Here is a 15,200-nt window from a genome sequence, read left to right as displayed (position 1 = left end):
TCTATCATTGTTAAAACTTTAATGCAATGCTAATTGTTGAATGTAAAATATTAAAATATAATATCCTGTATGCAAAATATGAAAATCGATCTTCAAAGCTCATTAATATGCATCTCTCTCTCTCTCTCTCTCTCTCTCTCTCTCTCTCTCTCTCTCTCTCTCTCTCTCCTCAGAGTGGTGACTTTGAACTTTGAACTATGAAATTATACATTCACGTTGTTATATAGTCAGCTTTTGCTATATAAAAGCATCTAAACGCTATATAATCTGTTATGTTTAACATATACTCTAGCTATGTGCTACACACATATATTCCAATTATGACATGTATCTACATGAGATATCTTTGTATTGTTTCTGCACTTAACCAAATAATCCGTTAATTAAACTAACTGCCGTCAAACAGTCAAACAGAAGCTGCATGCATCCCTAATGTTAAAGCAATAGAAAGAAGAGGTCATTAGAGACTATGCGTTACATAAATCTGTCCAGTGGGACTAAGTTTGACCCTCTGCGCTCTCCATAGCTTTCAAAATAAACTTCCCTCTCGTCGCGTCGGGGTGCGTCTGAAACAGTGCTGTCAAGTTGAGTCGCGAGATTTCACAGTATTTACGGATATCAAAAGCAGACAGCAGTTCTCCTGTAAGTTACTGTACAGTGTAACGCAATTAATGAATAACAGTACGCAACGTTTTGTAAGTACACTTAACTGAATCTTTTCGATCTTAACTACTTTCTGTTTACTCGAATAGGCGGTTTTAAAGAGTGACAGGCTTGAATTCCTGTATTGACTTATCCCGTATTTGCATTTGCGTGCAGATAAACTCGTGCTGGTGGCGGGATTGTGAGAGTGGGCGCGTGAGTCTGTTACTTGTGAAGTCGGTTAAATAAATAACTTTTTGATTTCAAGTAGATGATGATGATGCTGGAGAGGCTGTTACACGTGGATTAAATCATGCTGATGGAGGGACAGAGCAGGTGTGTACTCATTTCTGTTAGCTCTAGAGTTATATAAAGTGTTACTTTAACTTTTAATGTTAAAGGATTAGTTAACCTAAAAATGAAAATTCTGTAATTATTTACACAACCTCATGTAGTTGCAAACCTGTGCTGACACAGAAAATTAGTATTTTTAAATAATCTTTACACAGCTGTCAAGGTACATGTAGAATAACACCGATACACTACCATGCAAGTCTCCATATGACTTGTTCACTGTATTTCAAGTATTTTGAAGTCTTACCAAAGCTATGTATAATGAACCGACTGAAATGTATACAGTTATTCACTGATAATCTTCCCCTCCGCCGAAGCTGTAAAATACATTTAGTGTTCAGTAAAAAAAAAGGTCATTGACACCAAATGTCATTGGTTCTTGCTTTTGTCCTAACCGAGCCACATGGCAGTCGAATGGAAAATGAGATTTGAGTGCAGCAACGGAGGGGACGTGTTTAACAGAAGGAATAACAGCGTATTTTTTGTGTTCAATGGAAAATAAAAATAAAAGCATGAGTGAACTATTGGGTGAACTATTTCCTTAAATTCATTGTCATGCATTTGTAAATGTGTCATTGACAGATAAGGTTGACTGAGGTGATTTAAAACAGATGTCAAGTTCGTAGACATGTAATCTTTGAGTTCATGTTGTTTTTACAGATTGTTTGAAAAACATGTATAGCATTTTGTACAAGAATGCTATTTAATGATTTAATGACTTTAAAAATGTCATGTGGTGCAACCATCAAGTAAAAGGTATTAAAATACATTTCCTTGCATCTTGAATACATGAGAGTGCACAACTTCATCATTAATTTAAATAAAGTTTTCAAATATATGTTTCAAGGTGAAAAATATTTTGTACAAAAATCATGAATTTTTAAGTCAAGATTATCAAGAAGTTTTCTCATGGTTGCGCCAAATGACCTGAACCAGTTGTGCTTTTTCATTAAAATGTCAAAATATTGATATTTAATGATATGACAAAATTATGATTTGTTTTTAATACAGTCTCGTGGGTCTAAAGTTATCTTCTCAGCTTTATCATTTTTATCACATGACACCAAAAGTTCAACCTACATGTTGGTTGCGCCACATTACTTTGATTTGGTGGACAAAAGGTTTTCAAATGTTAATCATATTTTAAAATAAAATAAAACTGCATTTCATTTGAACTGACTTTGAAATTTCTTACTGTCTCTGGACAGTTGCACCACATGACATTTTAACTTCAAGCCCCAGAAAAAAATATCAAAATGACTTTGAACTCAGTAAGTGAAAAAATGTTCATCCTAGAAGAGGTGTATTCAAGTAATTGTTTTGTGTGAATTGCATTTGTAATGCATTTATGAATAATTTATTAGATGCGGACAAAAAAATTAGCGTCACGTCATTGACCCAAATGTTTGATTGTATAGAACTAATAACCTGTTATGCAATACACAATCTTGATGTTAGTAATGAACTTATATAGTCTAGTGTTACCAGGAATTGTAGAATATTGTTAAAATCTAATGACTACATTACATGTTACATACATCATATTTAAAATCGAATGTGTTCGTTCCAGCTCTGGAAAAGAGGAGGGCTCTAGAGAGAAAGGTGTGCTCTATAGATGGCAGGGGTATTTCTGCAGTGTTACCCCAGAGAGACTAGTTCTGTCCAGACCAGTGCTTCATGCTGCATTGGGAACATTACATGGACTTCTGCTGACAGAAGGTCAGTATTGTTTTTATTATGTCAGATCTGTTGGCCTAAGGCCGGGCGTACACGGTGTGAGTTCTGAATCTCAGGAGGTTGTGAACCTTGCACACATTACTAGTCCTGCTAATCGCACAGATGCAGTGGAACATGAAGACTTTATGACCTGGCAGATTCCAAAACAATCACATGAATTTGCGTTATTCTAGTTATGACATTATCTACTTTTTATTACATCATCCACTGTATAAGTAATTAAAAGAAAACAAACAGCAGTGTTAAATTCTACCAGCGTTATAATAATCAACATGATCTACCTAGCTAGGCTGTGTGTGATAGAATTAAAAACCCATATGCATATGCTGTAATGCACTGCAACTGCCCTGACAGCTGTAGCTCTTGAGTGATCCTCTGGAAAATATAGTCTCTGATGACCATGTCATAGTAGACATTGACACATTCAGGGCTCCCTGTTCCTGTCAAAGTGCGTTCTTCTGTGGTTTTTGTTGCCACCTGATTGGTCAAATTCAGGTAGATTGTCAAATCAGCTCATTCACCTGCACACACCTCACGAATTCAAGCTAACGGTGCCCAATTTTTTTTTTTTTACATATTTAAAATGGGGATGGGCATTTTCGAGTATTTTTGTAGTCGAGTTCTCTAACCCACAAAAAACTAGTAATCGATTACTCGTAAATTAGAATTTTAATTAAGTTAAAATTACAAGTTTGAAACGTATGTGAAATTTTGTTTTATTCACAAACATTACCAAGAACGGTTTCAAAATAAGGTAACTTTTACAAACTATGCTTTTCTTTTGGGGAAAAAAAAACTTCATGAACAATATGCATAAAAAAAGATTTCAAAGTAAAAAAAAATGTGCACATTCCCAGAGCTTAGAAACATACTAGAATTCAATACTGATGGTATTAGGGTAATGCACTTACTGTATACTGTATAAAATCCACATAAATGCCATCACATTTTTATCAATTCACAATTTTATTCAGTAAAACAAGTAGTGAATGTTTGCTTTTTTTAAAAATGTGCTCTGCCCATGTTAAGAGATTTAATGCACATACACACATAATGGTCTGAAAAGCTTCAGAGTTTCTTGTACTGCTTTGCAGTTTCTTTCCACCATAAAAGCAGATCCTTGTCTGTTGGTTTCCACCAAATATCAGTAAAATAGAATTCAATTGAAGTATTGAATTCAATTAAAAAATAATCCAAATATTACAACTATACAGTAAGTATAAGGAAACGAGTGTTAAAAGACTTTATTCTTTCAACGTGTCACTAGTCCTGCAAAACCTCACTGGTGTGATGATAATAATGTTGTCACTGATTTTTGATAATGTTAATATGGCTAAATATATGCTAGGACAGACAATTGCATACTAATGTGAAGATCGTAGAACATCTCAAAGCTGGCAAAAGATGCGTTTTACGTCCTTCTGTCCTTCCAAGTTCATTCTTCCAAGGTAGCTTGGCAAGACTGGTCTTCATAAGAATACAAGTCTGTCCTAGCTTTGAGAAACACCCTCGGCTTTGCTTTCAAAAGCGCAGACGGCATCAAATCTTCTTCTCTCATCCAACACCTCGACGACACCTCCGAAGCGCCCTCCCAGTGGACTCCATTGTAACTGTGAGATTTTGTGAGAGATCCAGAGGGAAAGTACAGTATTCAGCACTGCTCACGGCAGGTGAATGCGCAAGGAAAGATACATTTGCGTTATTAAAGTAGTGTTTTTAATAGCTGTTGCAGAACGAGTACTCGGTTAATCGATTATTCGTGCACATGCCTAGTTTAAAAAGGTTCGGGAGGTTGTAAGGTGCTCGTAAGCCGCTTGGTTTCACTCGTAATACCTCATATAATGCGAGCCACAACCACACAAACACCAACGGTTTCCACGCAATATCTACTGACAGGAAAAAATTTATCAGAAGCTCGCACAACAGACAAAAACCGCGTTGTTTTTTCCGGCCTAAGTTCATGTCAATAATTAGAAGTAAACAGAGCTTTAAATGATAGAGTATGAAATTACCTCATAGGTTTTCAAAGGAATATTCATACTTCTTAAAGGGGTCATATTTATTTATTTATTTAATTATTGATTTTCCCTGAGGTCCACTTAAAATATTAGCTAATCAGGCTTTTGCACCGAAAAGAGTCCTAATTTTTTTCTCCTTTTTAATTTTGTTTAATATTAATAGTATCTATCCTACTTTCTCCTAGTACCTCAAAACTGAATAGGCGTTGCTAAAATCTAAATGTGGGCAGTGATGCGTTGTTATATTCACCTGTTTGATGTCAGAAAGTTGCAGAAGTTCAGAATAAACCTTTGTTGCAGTTGAGTTACAGTAGATGGTCTTTTTTGGACTGAGGAGGAATATTTGAGTTCTAAAAGGTACAGTTTATGTTCATTGTACATTTTAATTATTATTTCAAAAGATCAAGGAAAACTCATGAAATGACCCCCTTTAATGATTTGGCTTATTGTCAAATATGTTATTCTCTCAGATGGGCATGTTTATAGTTTTGGAGAGCAGCCATGGAAACGAGCCAGTTCTCAGCCTGTTGGCCTTGTTTTAGAGAGCTCCATGAGCGGTCAGCGTGTGATATCTGTGTCGGCGGGCAGCTATCACTGTTCTGCTGTAACTGAAGATGGCCTCGTCCACATGTGGGGGGAGAACTCTCACGGCCAGTGTGGCATCTCCGGAATGGACCAGGTACCTGATCCCACACCTGTTAGCGTGGTGGATGGTGAGACCCATCCTCCGCAACTGGTCCGAGTCATAAATGTGGCCTGTGGAGCACAGCACACTCTAGCCCTGTCAGGGAATCATGAGGTCTGGGCCTGGGGAAGTGGCTGCCAGCTTGGACTGGTCACCAGCGTGTTCCCGGTATGGAAACCTCAGAAAGTGGAACACCTAGTGGGAAGATATGTGGTTCAGATAGCATGTGGGGGGTTTCACAGCCTAGCTTTGGTTCAGTTACTTCCTCCCGCAGAGTCCTGTCAGCAACGTCAGGATAAATGTGGACAGTGCAAACAGAGCCTCTACACTATGACTGACAAGGATGACCATGTTATTAATTCGGATGACCATTACTGCCCACTTGGGGTGGAACTGGCTCATTCTAAACAAGGTCAAAGACCAGGACAAAGTTCTCCAGCTCAGACAACACAAACCAAACACATTGTGTCTGATTTCCAAATATCCCAGTTGACCTCTGAGAACATCTGTGCTGGCCAAGCATCCTCAGACAGTTCTCAGCAAAATGACACAAACCAAGAAAATCAACCAGGGCCAACACCTCTACTACGAACAAAAAGCACTCCATACCCTGATGAGCAGGCTCTAAAAGACTACCTCAAAAGAATTTCGGACCAGACCCTTGTTGAGCAGGCTGAGGCTGCCTTAGTGGGAGGTTCCCATCCTCCGAGCCGTCAGACCTCACTTACATGCCCTTTCAGATCTGACCAAAGTGATGAGCGTACACTACTTCCTTCTTCATCAACGCTGAGTAGAACTGATGGTAGTACATCTGCTGCCAGACAACACAGTGCATCAAATTCTATTACAGGCAAAAAGGGTTCTCTTAGTTTATTACCAATTGTGGATTCTACTTCTGATGATTCTTCACAGCATTCTATTGCTGATGGAGGTATTTGCCTCAGTGACCTCGTAATTAGCAATGGTTGTTTATTTGAGTCCTGTGAGGAGAGCAGAGACAATGCTGATACTTTCCAAAGCAAGAAGAGCACAAGTCTGACTGACATCACATTAGAGGACACTGATGCACATGATCGCAGAGGGTCTTTACCTGGCCTTCTCTCTCCAGGTATTGAAAACCACAAGGCTAATGTGTTAAAGGTGCACTCTATGATTTTTCCTCATTAAACATTAAGAGATTAATTATATGAATATTCTTAAAATTATGTACATTCAAGTACATTAAATTTTAATATGTTGTAACTCATTTCATTTTAGTTTCACCCTCTGACAGTCATCGAACCAACCACACGAGAGCTGTAGTGGGTTCCGTGACAACTTCCTCCACCTCAGAATCCAAAAATCTCCTCCCCTCCCTCTACACTGAGGTGTGGAGTTGGGGGAGGGGCCAGGAAGGTCAACTAGGTCATGGAGACTATTTGCCCAGGTATAAAAGAGCCCTTATAAAAACAAGGTCTTGTATTTATGTTTAACTGCTGGTGTCCTTGACCGCAGTGCAAGGCTAGAAACATTTTTGTTTTCTCCTCACAGGTTACAGCCTCTATGCATCAAGAGCTTAAGAAAAAAGGAAGTTGTCAAAATCACTGCTGGAGCAAATCACTCCTTGTCTCTGACAGCTCAATGTCAGGTAGAGGGACTTTAAAATATGTCACCATTTCATTGTAGGCCGTGACTGCATAATTCTTCTATAAAGAAGCCTTGAACCAAACCAAGTACATAATTTGATTCAGAACAAATGTAGTATCCAAAAGTGTTTTATTTTTTATTTTTATTTTTTATGTTTTTTCTTAACAAAAATGACTACAACATCCCATATAAACTAACATTATTTAGTGAATGTTATCTAACTTCAAAACTGTGGCACTTTTGGTAGATGTAACGTATGGAAGGAAGTCACGAGAGCTGGATCTAAGTGCAGCGAAACAGTATTTAATAAAATAAAAAAAGTACAGATTAACGGGGTAAACACAGGAACAAACATCCACGATGGGAAAAACAAAAGAACAGAGAAAACATCTACGATGGGAATTGGTCAATGAACAGGAGGTCAAAACACATAACAACTGACAAAGAACAAGCAAACAACAGGGCATTATGTACACAATGGATAATGACTTAATGGTGAAAACAATCAAGGACAGCTGGCAGTGATGAGGGCAGGGAATTATGGGAAATGTTGTCTGGGAGGAACAGATGACAGGGGAGAAACACAAGGCAAACAACAGTGAATAATGACAGTAGATCTGTCTTGTAAGGTTTATACAATATTGCTAAATATCAATTTCTCTTTGAAAATTGTGAAAGATCTTTATTTCCAGATCCCCACATTGTCTTTTCTCTTCTCTTACCTCTTCCTGATAACAATGAGTGTGTATTTCTCCTCTCACAGGTTTATTCTTGGGGAAGTGACAGATTTGGACAGCTGGGTCATATGAACGCTTCCAGCACAGTTCCTAATCTTGCTAAGGTTCATACTTTACATTATTAGTCAACTAACAGTGTATCTTACTTTTTAAGTTGTACAGATCTTTATGTAAACAACAAATATCTCATTGAAGGATTTCTGCTTATACACTTGTAATTTGGCAAAGAAAATTACTTGGCACAGACAATGAAAAAGTGGAGTTGGGCAAATTCAAGAGAATAAGGGAGTAAATGTAGAGCTCATGTTACAAAATTAGCACTCTTTAATGCTTAAAGGAATAGTTCATCCAAAAATGAAAATTATTTTATCATTTAATCACCCTCATGCCATCCCAGATGTGTATGACTTTCTTCCGTAGACAGCACACAAAGGGAGATTTTTAGAAGAATATCTCAGCTCTGTAGGTCCATACAATGCAAGTGAATGGTGAAAGCACTTAAAGTCAGCATAAAAGAAATCCATAAGGCTCCAGTGGTTAAATCCGTCTTTTAAGCGATCTAATCGATTTAGGGTGAGAACAGACCAAAATGTAACTCCTTTTTCACTGTACATCTTGCCATTGCAGTCTCTAGGCACGGTCATGATTTCAAGCTTGATTACACTTTCTAGTGCTTGACGCATGCGCAAAGCGCTAGATGGCGCTAGGAAGTGTAATCCATCTTGAAATCATGATCGCCAAGGAGACTGCTGATGTCAAGATTTAAAATAAAAAATTAGTTATATTTTGATCTGTTCCCATCCAAAACTGATTGGATCACTTCAAAAGACATGGATTTATCCACTGGAGTCACATGGATTGCTTTTAGGATGCCTTTATGTGCTTTTTGGAGCTTCAAAGTTTTGGTCACCATTCACTTGCATTGTATGGAGCTACAGAGCTGAGATAAGTCTTCTTTTGTGTCATATACATCTGGGATGGCACGAGGGTGAGTAAATAATAAGCGAATTTTATTTTTTGGGTGAATGATCCCTTTAAGGCTGTTATTTAACATGTGAATCTAAGTCAATGTTCCTGTGTATGTGTGATAGATTTCCGATGGCATCCGTGTGTGGGATGTAGCAGCAGGGCAAACTCACACTTTGCTGCTGGCTGATGGAGACTGTTATCAGCCCATACTCTACTACACTGGAGAGCAAGTGCTAGAGAACACCAACACCTCTCATTCCCTCTCTGGGACTTATACCCAGACGCCCACCCTTTTGCCCTTCTGCATGAATGTTTGTAAAGGCTGATATTACCGTTTTAGTACTGTGTTTTTACAGTTGTTGTTGCTTTATAGTGAGGATAAGCTGTTAGTAGAAGTTAGTAGACTCTCGAGTTAGCTGATGGGATTTTGATTTGTCTACTGCCATTGTGCCCTTAAAAAGGCATTTGGCCACCCTGCTCTTAAAGTTGGCAGTTGGCACGCTTTGAGCTTTAGACAGACAAGTCAGCTGTTTGGTACTGTTAATGTTACACAGATGAGCCAAAACATTATGACCACTCACAGGTGAAGCAAATAACATTGATCATCTCCTAAAAAGGTGACATGTCAAAACACACAGTGCATCGCACCCTGCTGTGTATGGGGCTGCGTAGCTACAGACAGTTTAGAGTGCCCATGATGACCCCTGTCCACCGTCGAAAAAGTGTACAATGGGCACATGTGTGACGGAACTGGACCTTGGAGCAGTGGAAGAGGGTCGTCTGTTCCGTTGAATCCCATTTTCTTTTACTTTATGCGGTCGGCCATGTATGTGTGCATCGTTTACCTGGGGAAGTGATGGCACCAGGATACACTATGGGAAGACGGCAAGCTGGTGGAGAGAGTGTGATGCTCTGGGCAATTTTCTGCAGGGAAACCCTGGGTCCGGCCATTCATGTGGACGTCAGTATGACATGTGCCACTTACCTAAACATCATTGCAGACCAGATACACCCCTTCATGGCAATAGTATTCCCTGATGGCAGTGGCCTCTTTCAGCAGGATATTGTGCACTGCCACATGGCACACATTGTTCAGGAATGGTTTGTGGATCATGATGAAGAGTTCAAGGTGTTGCGCTGGCCTCCAAATTCCCCAGATCTCAATCTGATTGAGCATCTGTGGGATGTTCTGGACCAACAAGTCCAGTCCACGGCAGCTCCACCTCTCAACTTACAGGACTTGAAGGATCTGCTGCTAATGTCTTGGTGCCAGATACCACAGGACACCTTCAGGGGTCTTGTACAGTCAAAAACTGTGCCGACCCACGGAGGACCAACAGCAAGCATATTAGGCAGGTGGTCATAATGTTTTGGCTTATCAGTGTATATTGCAAGTAATATTATTTAATTAACTCTAGCTGCAGAAGTTTTCTGCAAGTTTCAGTGGTTGATTGATTTGTATGATACACTGGAAGTTAGTTTAGTTGCATTAGATTCAATGTTTGCATTTTATTGTTTTATTTAAATAAAGCAAATTGTATTGCTTTACACTAATTTGTCTGTGTCCTTTGTTTAGATTGGCTATGTAAGCAGTGTGTTTGGAGGAGGGCTGAATTGTTTGGCCTTGACTGATCAAAATGCAATGGGTTTCATAGCCACAATCCATGAGTTAGCTTCAGCCGAGAGAAAATTTTACTGCACTCTCAGCAAGGTTAAGAGCCAAATACTGGGCCCCCTATTAGCCCATGGTACGTAACAGATTCTTTTCAGGGTCTGGTGTGTTTGGGCACTGTCAGGATAGGTGCAGGGCATTTACAGTGTGAACACAGTAGTTTAGGGCATTTCACAATTTGTATGAACTTCCTTTACTGACAATGAAACAAGGTGAAATACCATTACCATATTTTTCTCTATTTTTGCATAATATTTCTCATCATACATTTTTGTGTTGGAATGTGTGGAATGTTATTGAGTTTTAATACAGAGTATTGATTGTATTTGCCCTGTCGTTCTGTAGAGAGTTTGGCCTTGTCTCTGGGTCAGTTGTCCATGTTGCTGTTTCAGGAGATGGCTGGTAGTTTCAGCAAGCTTTGTCATCTGACGGGACAAAACTCCACATCCCTCACCAACTTCCTGCAGCGAGGCAAAGTGATCAAAACACTTGCCTTGATCAAGAACACCACCATTTTCATTGACACCTATAAAGAGCAAGTATATGATTCATACTCAAATAATATGCCACCATAGAATTTTCCATTAATATTAACTTTTTGATACATATTTTACAATCTCAATAATAAAACCAATTATGCATTTTAACTTAACCAATTTAACCCAGGTACAGCCATACAGTAGGAAACTTTCTTGTTATGGGAGGATTCCAGTCATTGCTGAAGCCCTTACAGTACGTTGTCATGCCTGAGCCATATTCATTAATACAGTGGTTCTCAACTGGTTTTGCTTTAGGACTCAGGACCACATCCAGTGGCGATTTAATGTCAACAACAAAGATATTGGAAGTGTTTTCTCCTCTCGTTTAAAAGTTGATAAACCAATCTATTTTGATATCCTAACTATATATGATTATATGGTTAGTTGCATTTTATTTGCATTGAGCATTGTTTTTCCACTGCTGTCTGCAACCCAGTTGAGATTAAAACACTGCATTAACACACCATGTATGGACATCATAATAATACACCATCAGTTATCTGAGGTTATAGTTGTGCAGTGACTGTTTCAACATGTGTGATCTGTTCCTTCAGACAATGCTTTGGGAAAAAATTAGAGTTGTTACAGACACTGATGGAGTTAAAGGAGAAAAATCTGTCACCCAGTGAGCTGTTAGTGAACTTGTTCTACATGCCCTTGCACCACCTGCATGGGTATAACCGATTACTTCTGAAACTGACTAATTGCTTTGAAGTGGTAAGAGAATGATCAATTTTCTCATTGTGCTTTTTAATGGAAAGTTGCAAGAAAATGCATAACATAATGTTTTATTTTTAGAAAACTGTGGAATACCTGTGGATTCAAGATGGCTGCTCTAAATATGAAGCTGTAGCTCATCTTCTCAGCAAACAGAGAAAAGATGCTGAGACCACTTTCATTTTTTGGAAGAACTTCAAAGGAAAAAATTCGGTATGGTGCTGAATATAGTCTTGTTTTTGTCACATATATGGATTTCCCTTTCAATCACAATAAATATGCTAGTGGGTCTGTTCCAGAAGAGAACAGCTGCCTCCTGCCTACATATGCAGCTGCCAACTATAACAGCATCCTAACTGCCTTATAAGAGACTATTTGACGATTTGAAATGCTCTATATTGGTATCAACTCCACGTGGCATTCAAATAGCGCTCCTCTTGTGCAGTGCAAGGGAGACTCTTCTCGCAGTACAGCGCAACAGTGCCCGCCCACTTATTCAGCTGTCTGGGTTCCAGAAGTATTTTTCACATTCATTTTTCGCAGAGACTTTTCATAAAAGAGTTGTAAGCATTGAACCAAACCAACCAGCTCCGAGGTGAATCACAACATCACAAACTTTGTTTTTGAGGCAAAAAAAGTATTTGAAAATCAGACAAAAAGACAAAGATACAAGGCTGTGTACTTATCGTCTTTAATGAGGGCATGAACTACAATCCCATGAAGCACTGCAAATTATGTCATTGAATAAAAAACAATGGGAATATATAAAACTATTGATTTTAGGTGTTGATTATAAGTATAGAAAAAATATATTTTATGTTTTTTATTTTACGCAAAATATTCTGATATGTACAAATATATGAGTAGTTTAAGGGTTCACATTCACAGTGTGTCATGGGAGTGGGCAGTCTTTCCGAAGCACATTTCGTGGGCTTGGTTGGCCGCAGTTCTTTCATTGGTTTCTTTCAGGCTTTCTCTACTGGACCATAGGTAATGTTGTTGTTTACCATTAATTCCGCTATAAAACACGAATTTTAAAATAACACAGACGGATGGCTTCAACGGAATGCATATACCATCGTACAACAACCTGTAAGGGGACCTCCCAAGAGGTCTAACTGAATTCAAACACTGATTTGCATCTATATGTGTGTGTGCAGTTCTCTTTACGAGTCCTTCTCTTTCTCAGGAATCCCTGCGTAAGCCATCTCGTCGTCTGGTTTGTGAGAGCAGTAATAAAGCTCTGACATTACAGAATGCTGGAAGATTCTCCATCAGCTGGTTTATCCTCTTCAATGATGTGCTGGTTCATGCACAGGTTAATATAGTTCTTTACCACACAATTTAACCACTCTGTAATGTTCACTTCCCTAATTTTTTTATTGTCTTCTCTCATTTAGGGCACTATTCCATCAAAGAAGCTTGTGAGTATAGTTTCTTTTATTTCCTACCTAAACAGAATCACTGTAGAACAAGGCTATGTTTGGAAAAGTATTCTAGCCTCATAGTCTAAATATTGTCTGTACTTGGCACAGTATGCTGTTTTTCTGTATGAACAGAAGGCCATCTTTGGAACGGTCCAGAACAGGCTGAGCAGCTATTTTTTTTATACAAACAAGCGGCCTAAAAGTACAGCTACTATCTACTTGAATGGGGAAAGACAGAGATCTCCTAAACGGTTGGTCAAGATTACGATTAAAAAACTTACTTCAAATCAGCAGTAAAATCTGACAACAATGGTATCATAAATTGTGCTTCTTTAGCTCAGCTCATCAGGCTGGTTTAGCTAATGCACATGTGCGTTCTCGAGATGACTGACAGGTGATGTCTGTATCAAGGTGATTGACTCTTTTACCTGTAAGGCGAGACTTCCTCTTCTACATCCGCTGGCCGTTCCAATTTCGCCCATTCATTTTAATACCAGTGGTCTGCTAAACTCTCTATGATTAAACGTGCCACGTGTTGAGGTTGTGTGACAAACACAGTGACAAAGGTCCTGAATACGAAGCAGCAAAACAGGCAAAGCCTTTATTTATTTTTCATTTTCCATATGTATACGAGAGAGTGGTTTATGTAACTTAAGTTCTTTCTGTCCTCTTTTTGTCTGTGTAGTTCTCGTCTCACTATGTCTATCCTCTCGCTACTCTGTGGGTGGAGCCCATCTCAGATGAAATTGTGGGCCTGTAAGTGACTTATCTGAACATCCTGTAATTTATTATCATTATCATTTATTTTTCATTTGGGCTTTTCTACAGAATCTGGATTGTTCCAAATATTTGCACATTTAAGTGTAAGGACAGTGCATTCGTTAAATATTAAGCTATGAGGAATGTTGGTGTGCTTGCTAAAAAGTTGTAGTGAAGTTTCAAGAACACTATTAAACCATATACATATACCAAATATCATCAACCAAATAAAAAAATAAATGTCTGTCTCTATACTGTTCCAAATGTCATTGATAGGCTTAGCCTTAAGCTGACCACCCCTGAAGATAGCTTTGTTGTTCTGGCATCCTCCCCTCTAGAAAAGGTAATACACTCCCATGGTCTGCAAACATGCACTGTCGTTCTCCTCACTTGTGCTCTGACTCTAATGGAGTTTGGCTGAGTTTTTGGTTTAGTTCAGTGCATTTTTTGACTCTGCCCATCTGTTAGGGGAAGTGGCTGAGAGCCATTAACCAGGCCATTGATGACATGCTTGCTGTGGGTCTGAACGGAAGAACTCATGTGTCCAGAGGCAGCCAGAAAGGTGAACCTCCTGTGTCCCGTACTGCCACCCACACTTTCCGCAAAGAGGGAAGACTCAAAGATGCCTCATATAATGGCCGCTGGCTATCTGGCAAACCTCATGGCAAGTGAGTGCATGCGTATACTGACCAATAGCAGACAGGAAGGATTGTTTGGGTAACCTGTTTATTTTTGCAGTTGGTGTCGCTAGTGGTGCAGAAATTACAAACTTCAGCTTTAAACTAACAACTTAACCTTGTTTAAGGTGTTTCATGCATGATTGAATTCACTGTTTCAACTTGCTCTTAACTTGGTTATTGTGCTTCACATTCCTCCAAAGAGGGACTCTGAAGTGGCCAGATGGGACAGTTTACTATGGCACATTCAAGAACGGACTTGAGGATGGGTCAGTACACACACTGTGCAATGAATGCTACCACACGTTTTGGCATATTTATGCATTTTATCCACCTTATTTTTCAGCTAAACTAGAGCGCCTCCATTATCAACCTTGAATGTGGACCACTTCCGGTATAAGCCAATTCCAGCTATTTTAGCTATACAAAAATGCTACATTATGCTGCTATATGTTACAAGCTGGCAGTAAATGTCGACATATTATTATCATTAATTACAATTTCATAAACTAATTGATTTTGAGGGCATATAGTTTTACCGCTTATCGTTTTTTGCCATAGTTTTATCACACACTGTTGAACAGGCAGAATGAATGAAATCAGTGCTGACAGGATAGTCCTCCTCGCCGTCTGACACACCT

At 38.9% G+C, this 15,200-nt stretch overlaps 1 protein-coding gene across 8 annotated transcripts in view; it reads left to right on the top strand.

Moving 5' to 3' along the window:
* The first annotated feature begins 569 nt into the window (after positions 1-569).
* als2a (alsin Rho guanine nucleotide exchange factor ALS2 a) overlaps positions 570-15,200 on the top strand; it is a 30,085-nt gene continuing 15,454 nt past the window's right edge. For 2 of the 8 annotated variants that reach the window (XR_007898281.1, XM_051708625.1), the window contains exons 1-19: positions 599-695; positions 917-978; positions 2,567-2,715; positions 5,222-6,544; positions 6,694-6,862; positions 6,967-7,063; positions 7,826-7,903; positions 8,891-9,079; positions 10,345-10,516; positions 10,786-10,975; positions 11,107-11,172; positions 11,534-11,696; positions 11,778-11,909; positions 12,886-13,014; positions 13,097-13,120; positions 13,809-13,879; positions 14,159-14,225; positions 14,351-14,550; positions 14,763-14,828. Coding sequence is in view for 6 of the 8 variants with exons in the window: in XM_051708625.1 (XP_051564585.1) it covers positions 956-978; positions 2,567-2,715; positions 5,222-6,544; positions 6,694-6,862; positions 6,967-7,063; positions 7,826-7,903; positions 8,891-9,079; positions 10,345-10,516; positions 10,786-10,975; positions 11,107-11,172; positions 11,534-11,696; positions 11,778-11,909; positions 12,886-13,014; positions 13,097-13,120; positions 13,809-13,879; positions 14,159-14,225; positions 14,351-14,550; positions 14,763-14,828 (3,308 nt within the window). In the remaining 2 variants the exon portion in view is untranslated. The other 6 variants (XM_051708629.1, XM_051708626.1, XR_007898282.1 and 3 more) reach the window with 6 other exon arrangements.

This window comes from Myxocyprinus asiaticus, chromosome 10 (genome assembly GCF_019703515.2).
Source record: "Myxocyprinus asiaticus isolate MX2 ecotype Aquarium Trade chromosome 10, UBuf_Myxa_2, whole genome shotgun sequence".
Classification (NCBI taxonomy): Eukaryota; Metazoa; Chordata; class Actinopteri; order Cypriniformes; family Catostomidae; genus Myxocyprinus; species Myxocyprinus asiaticus.
Note: the sequence above shows the minus strand (reverse complement) of the source record. Positions and strands in the feature narration are given on the sequence as shown.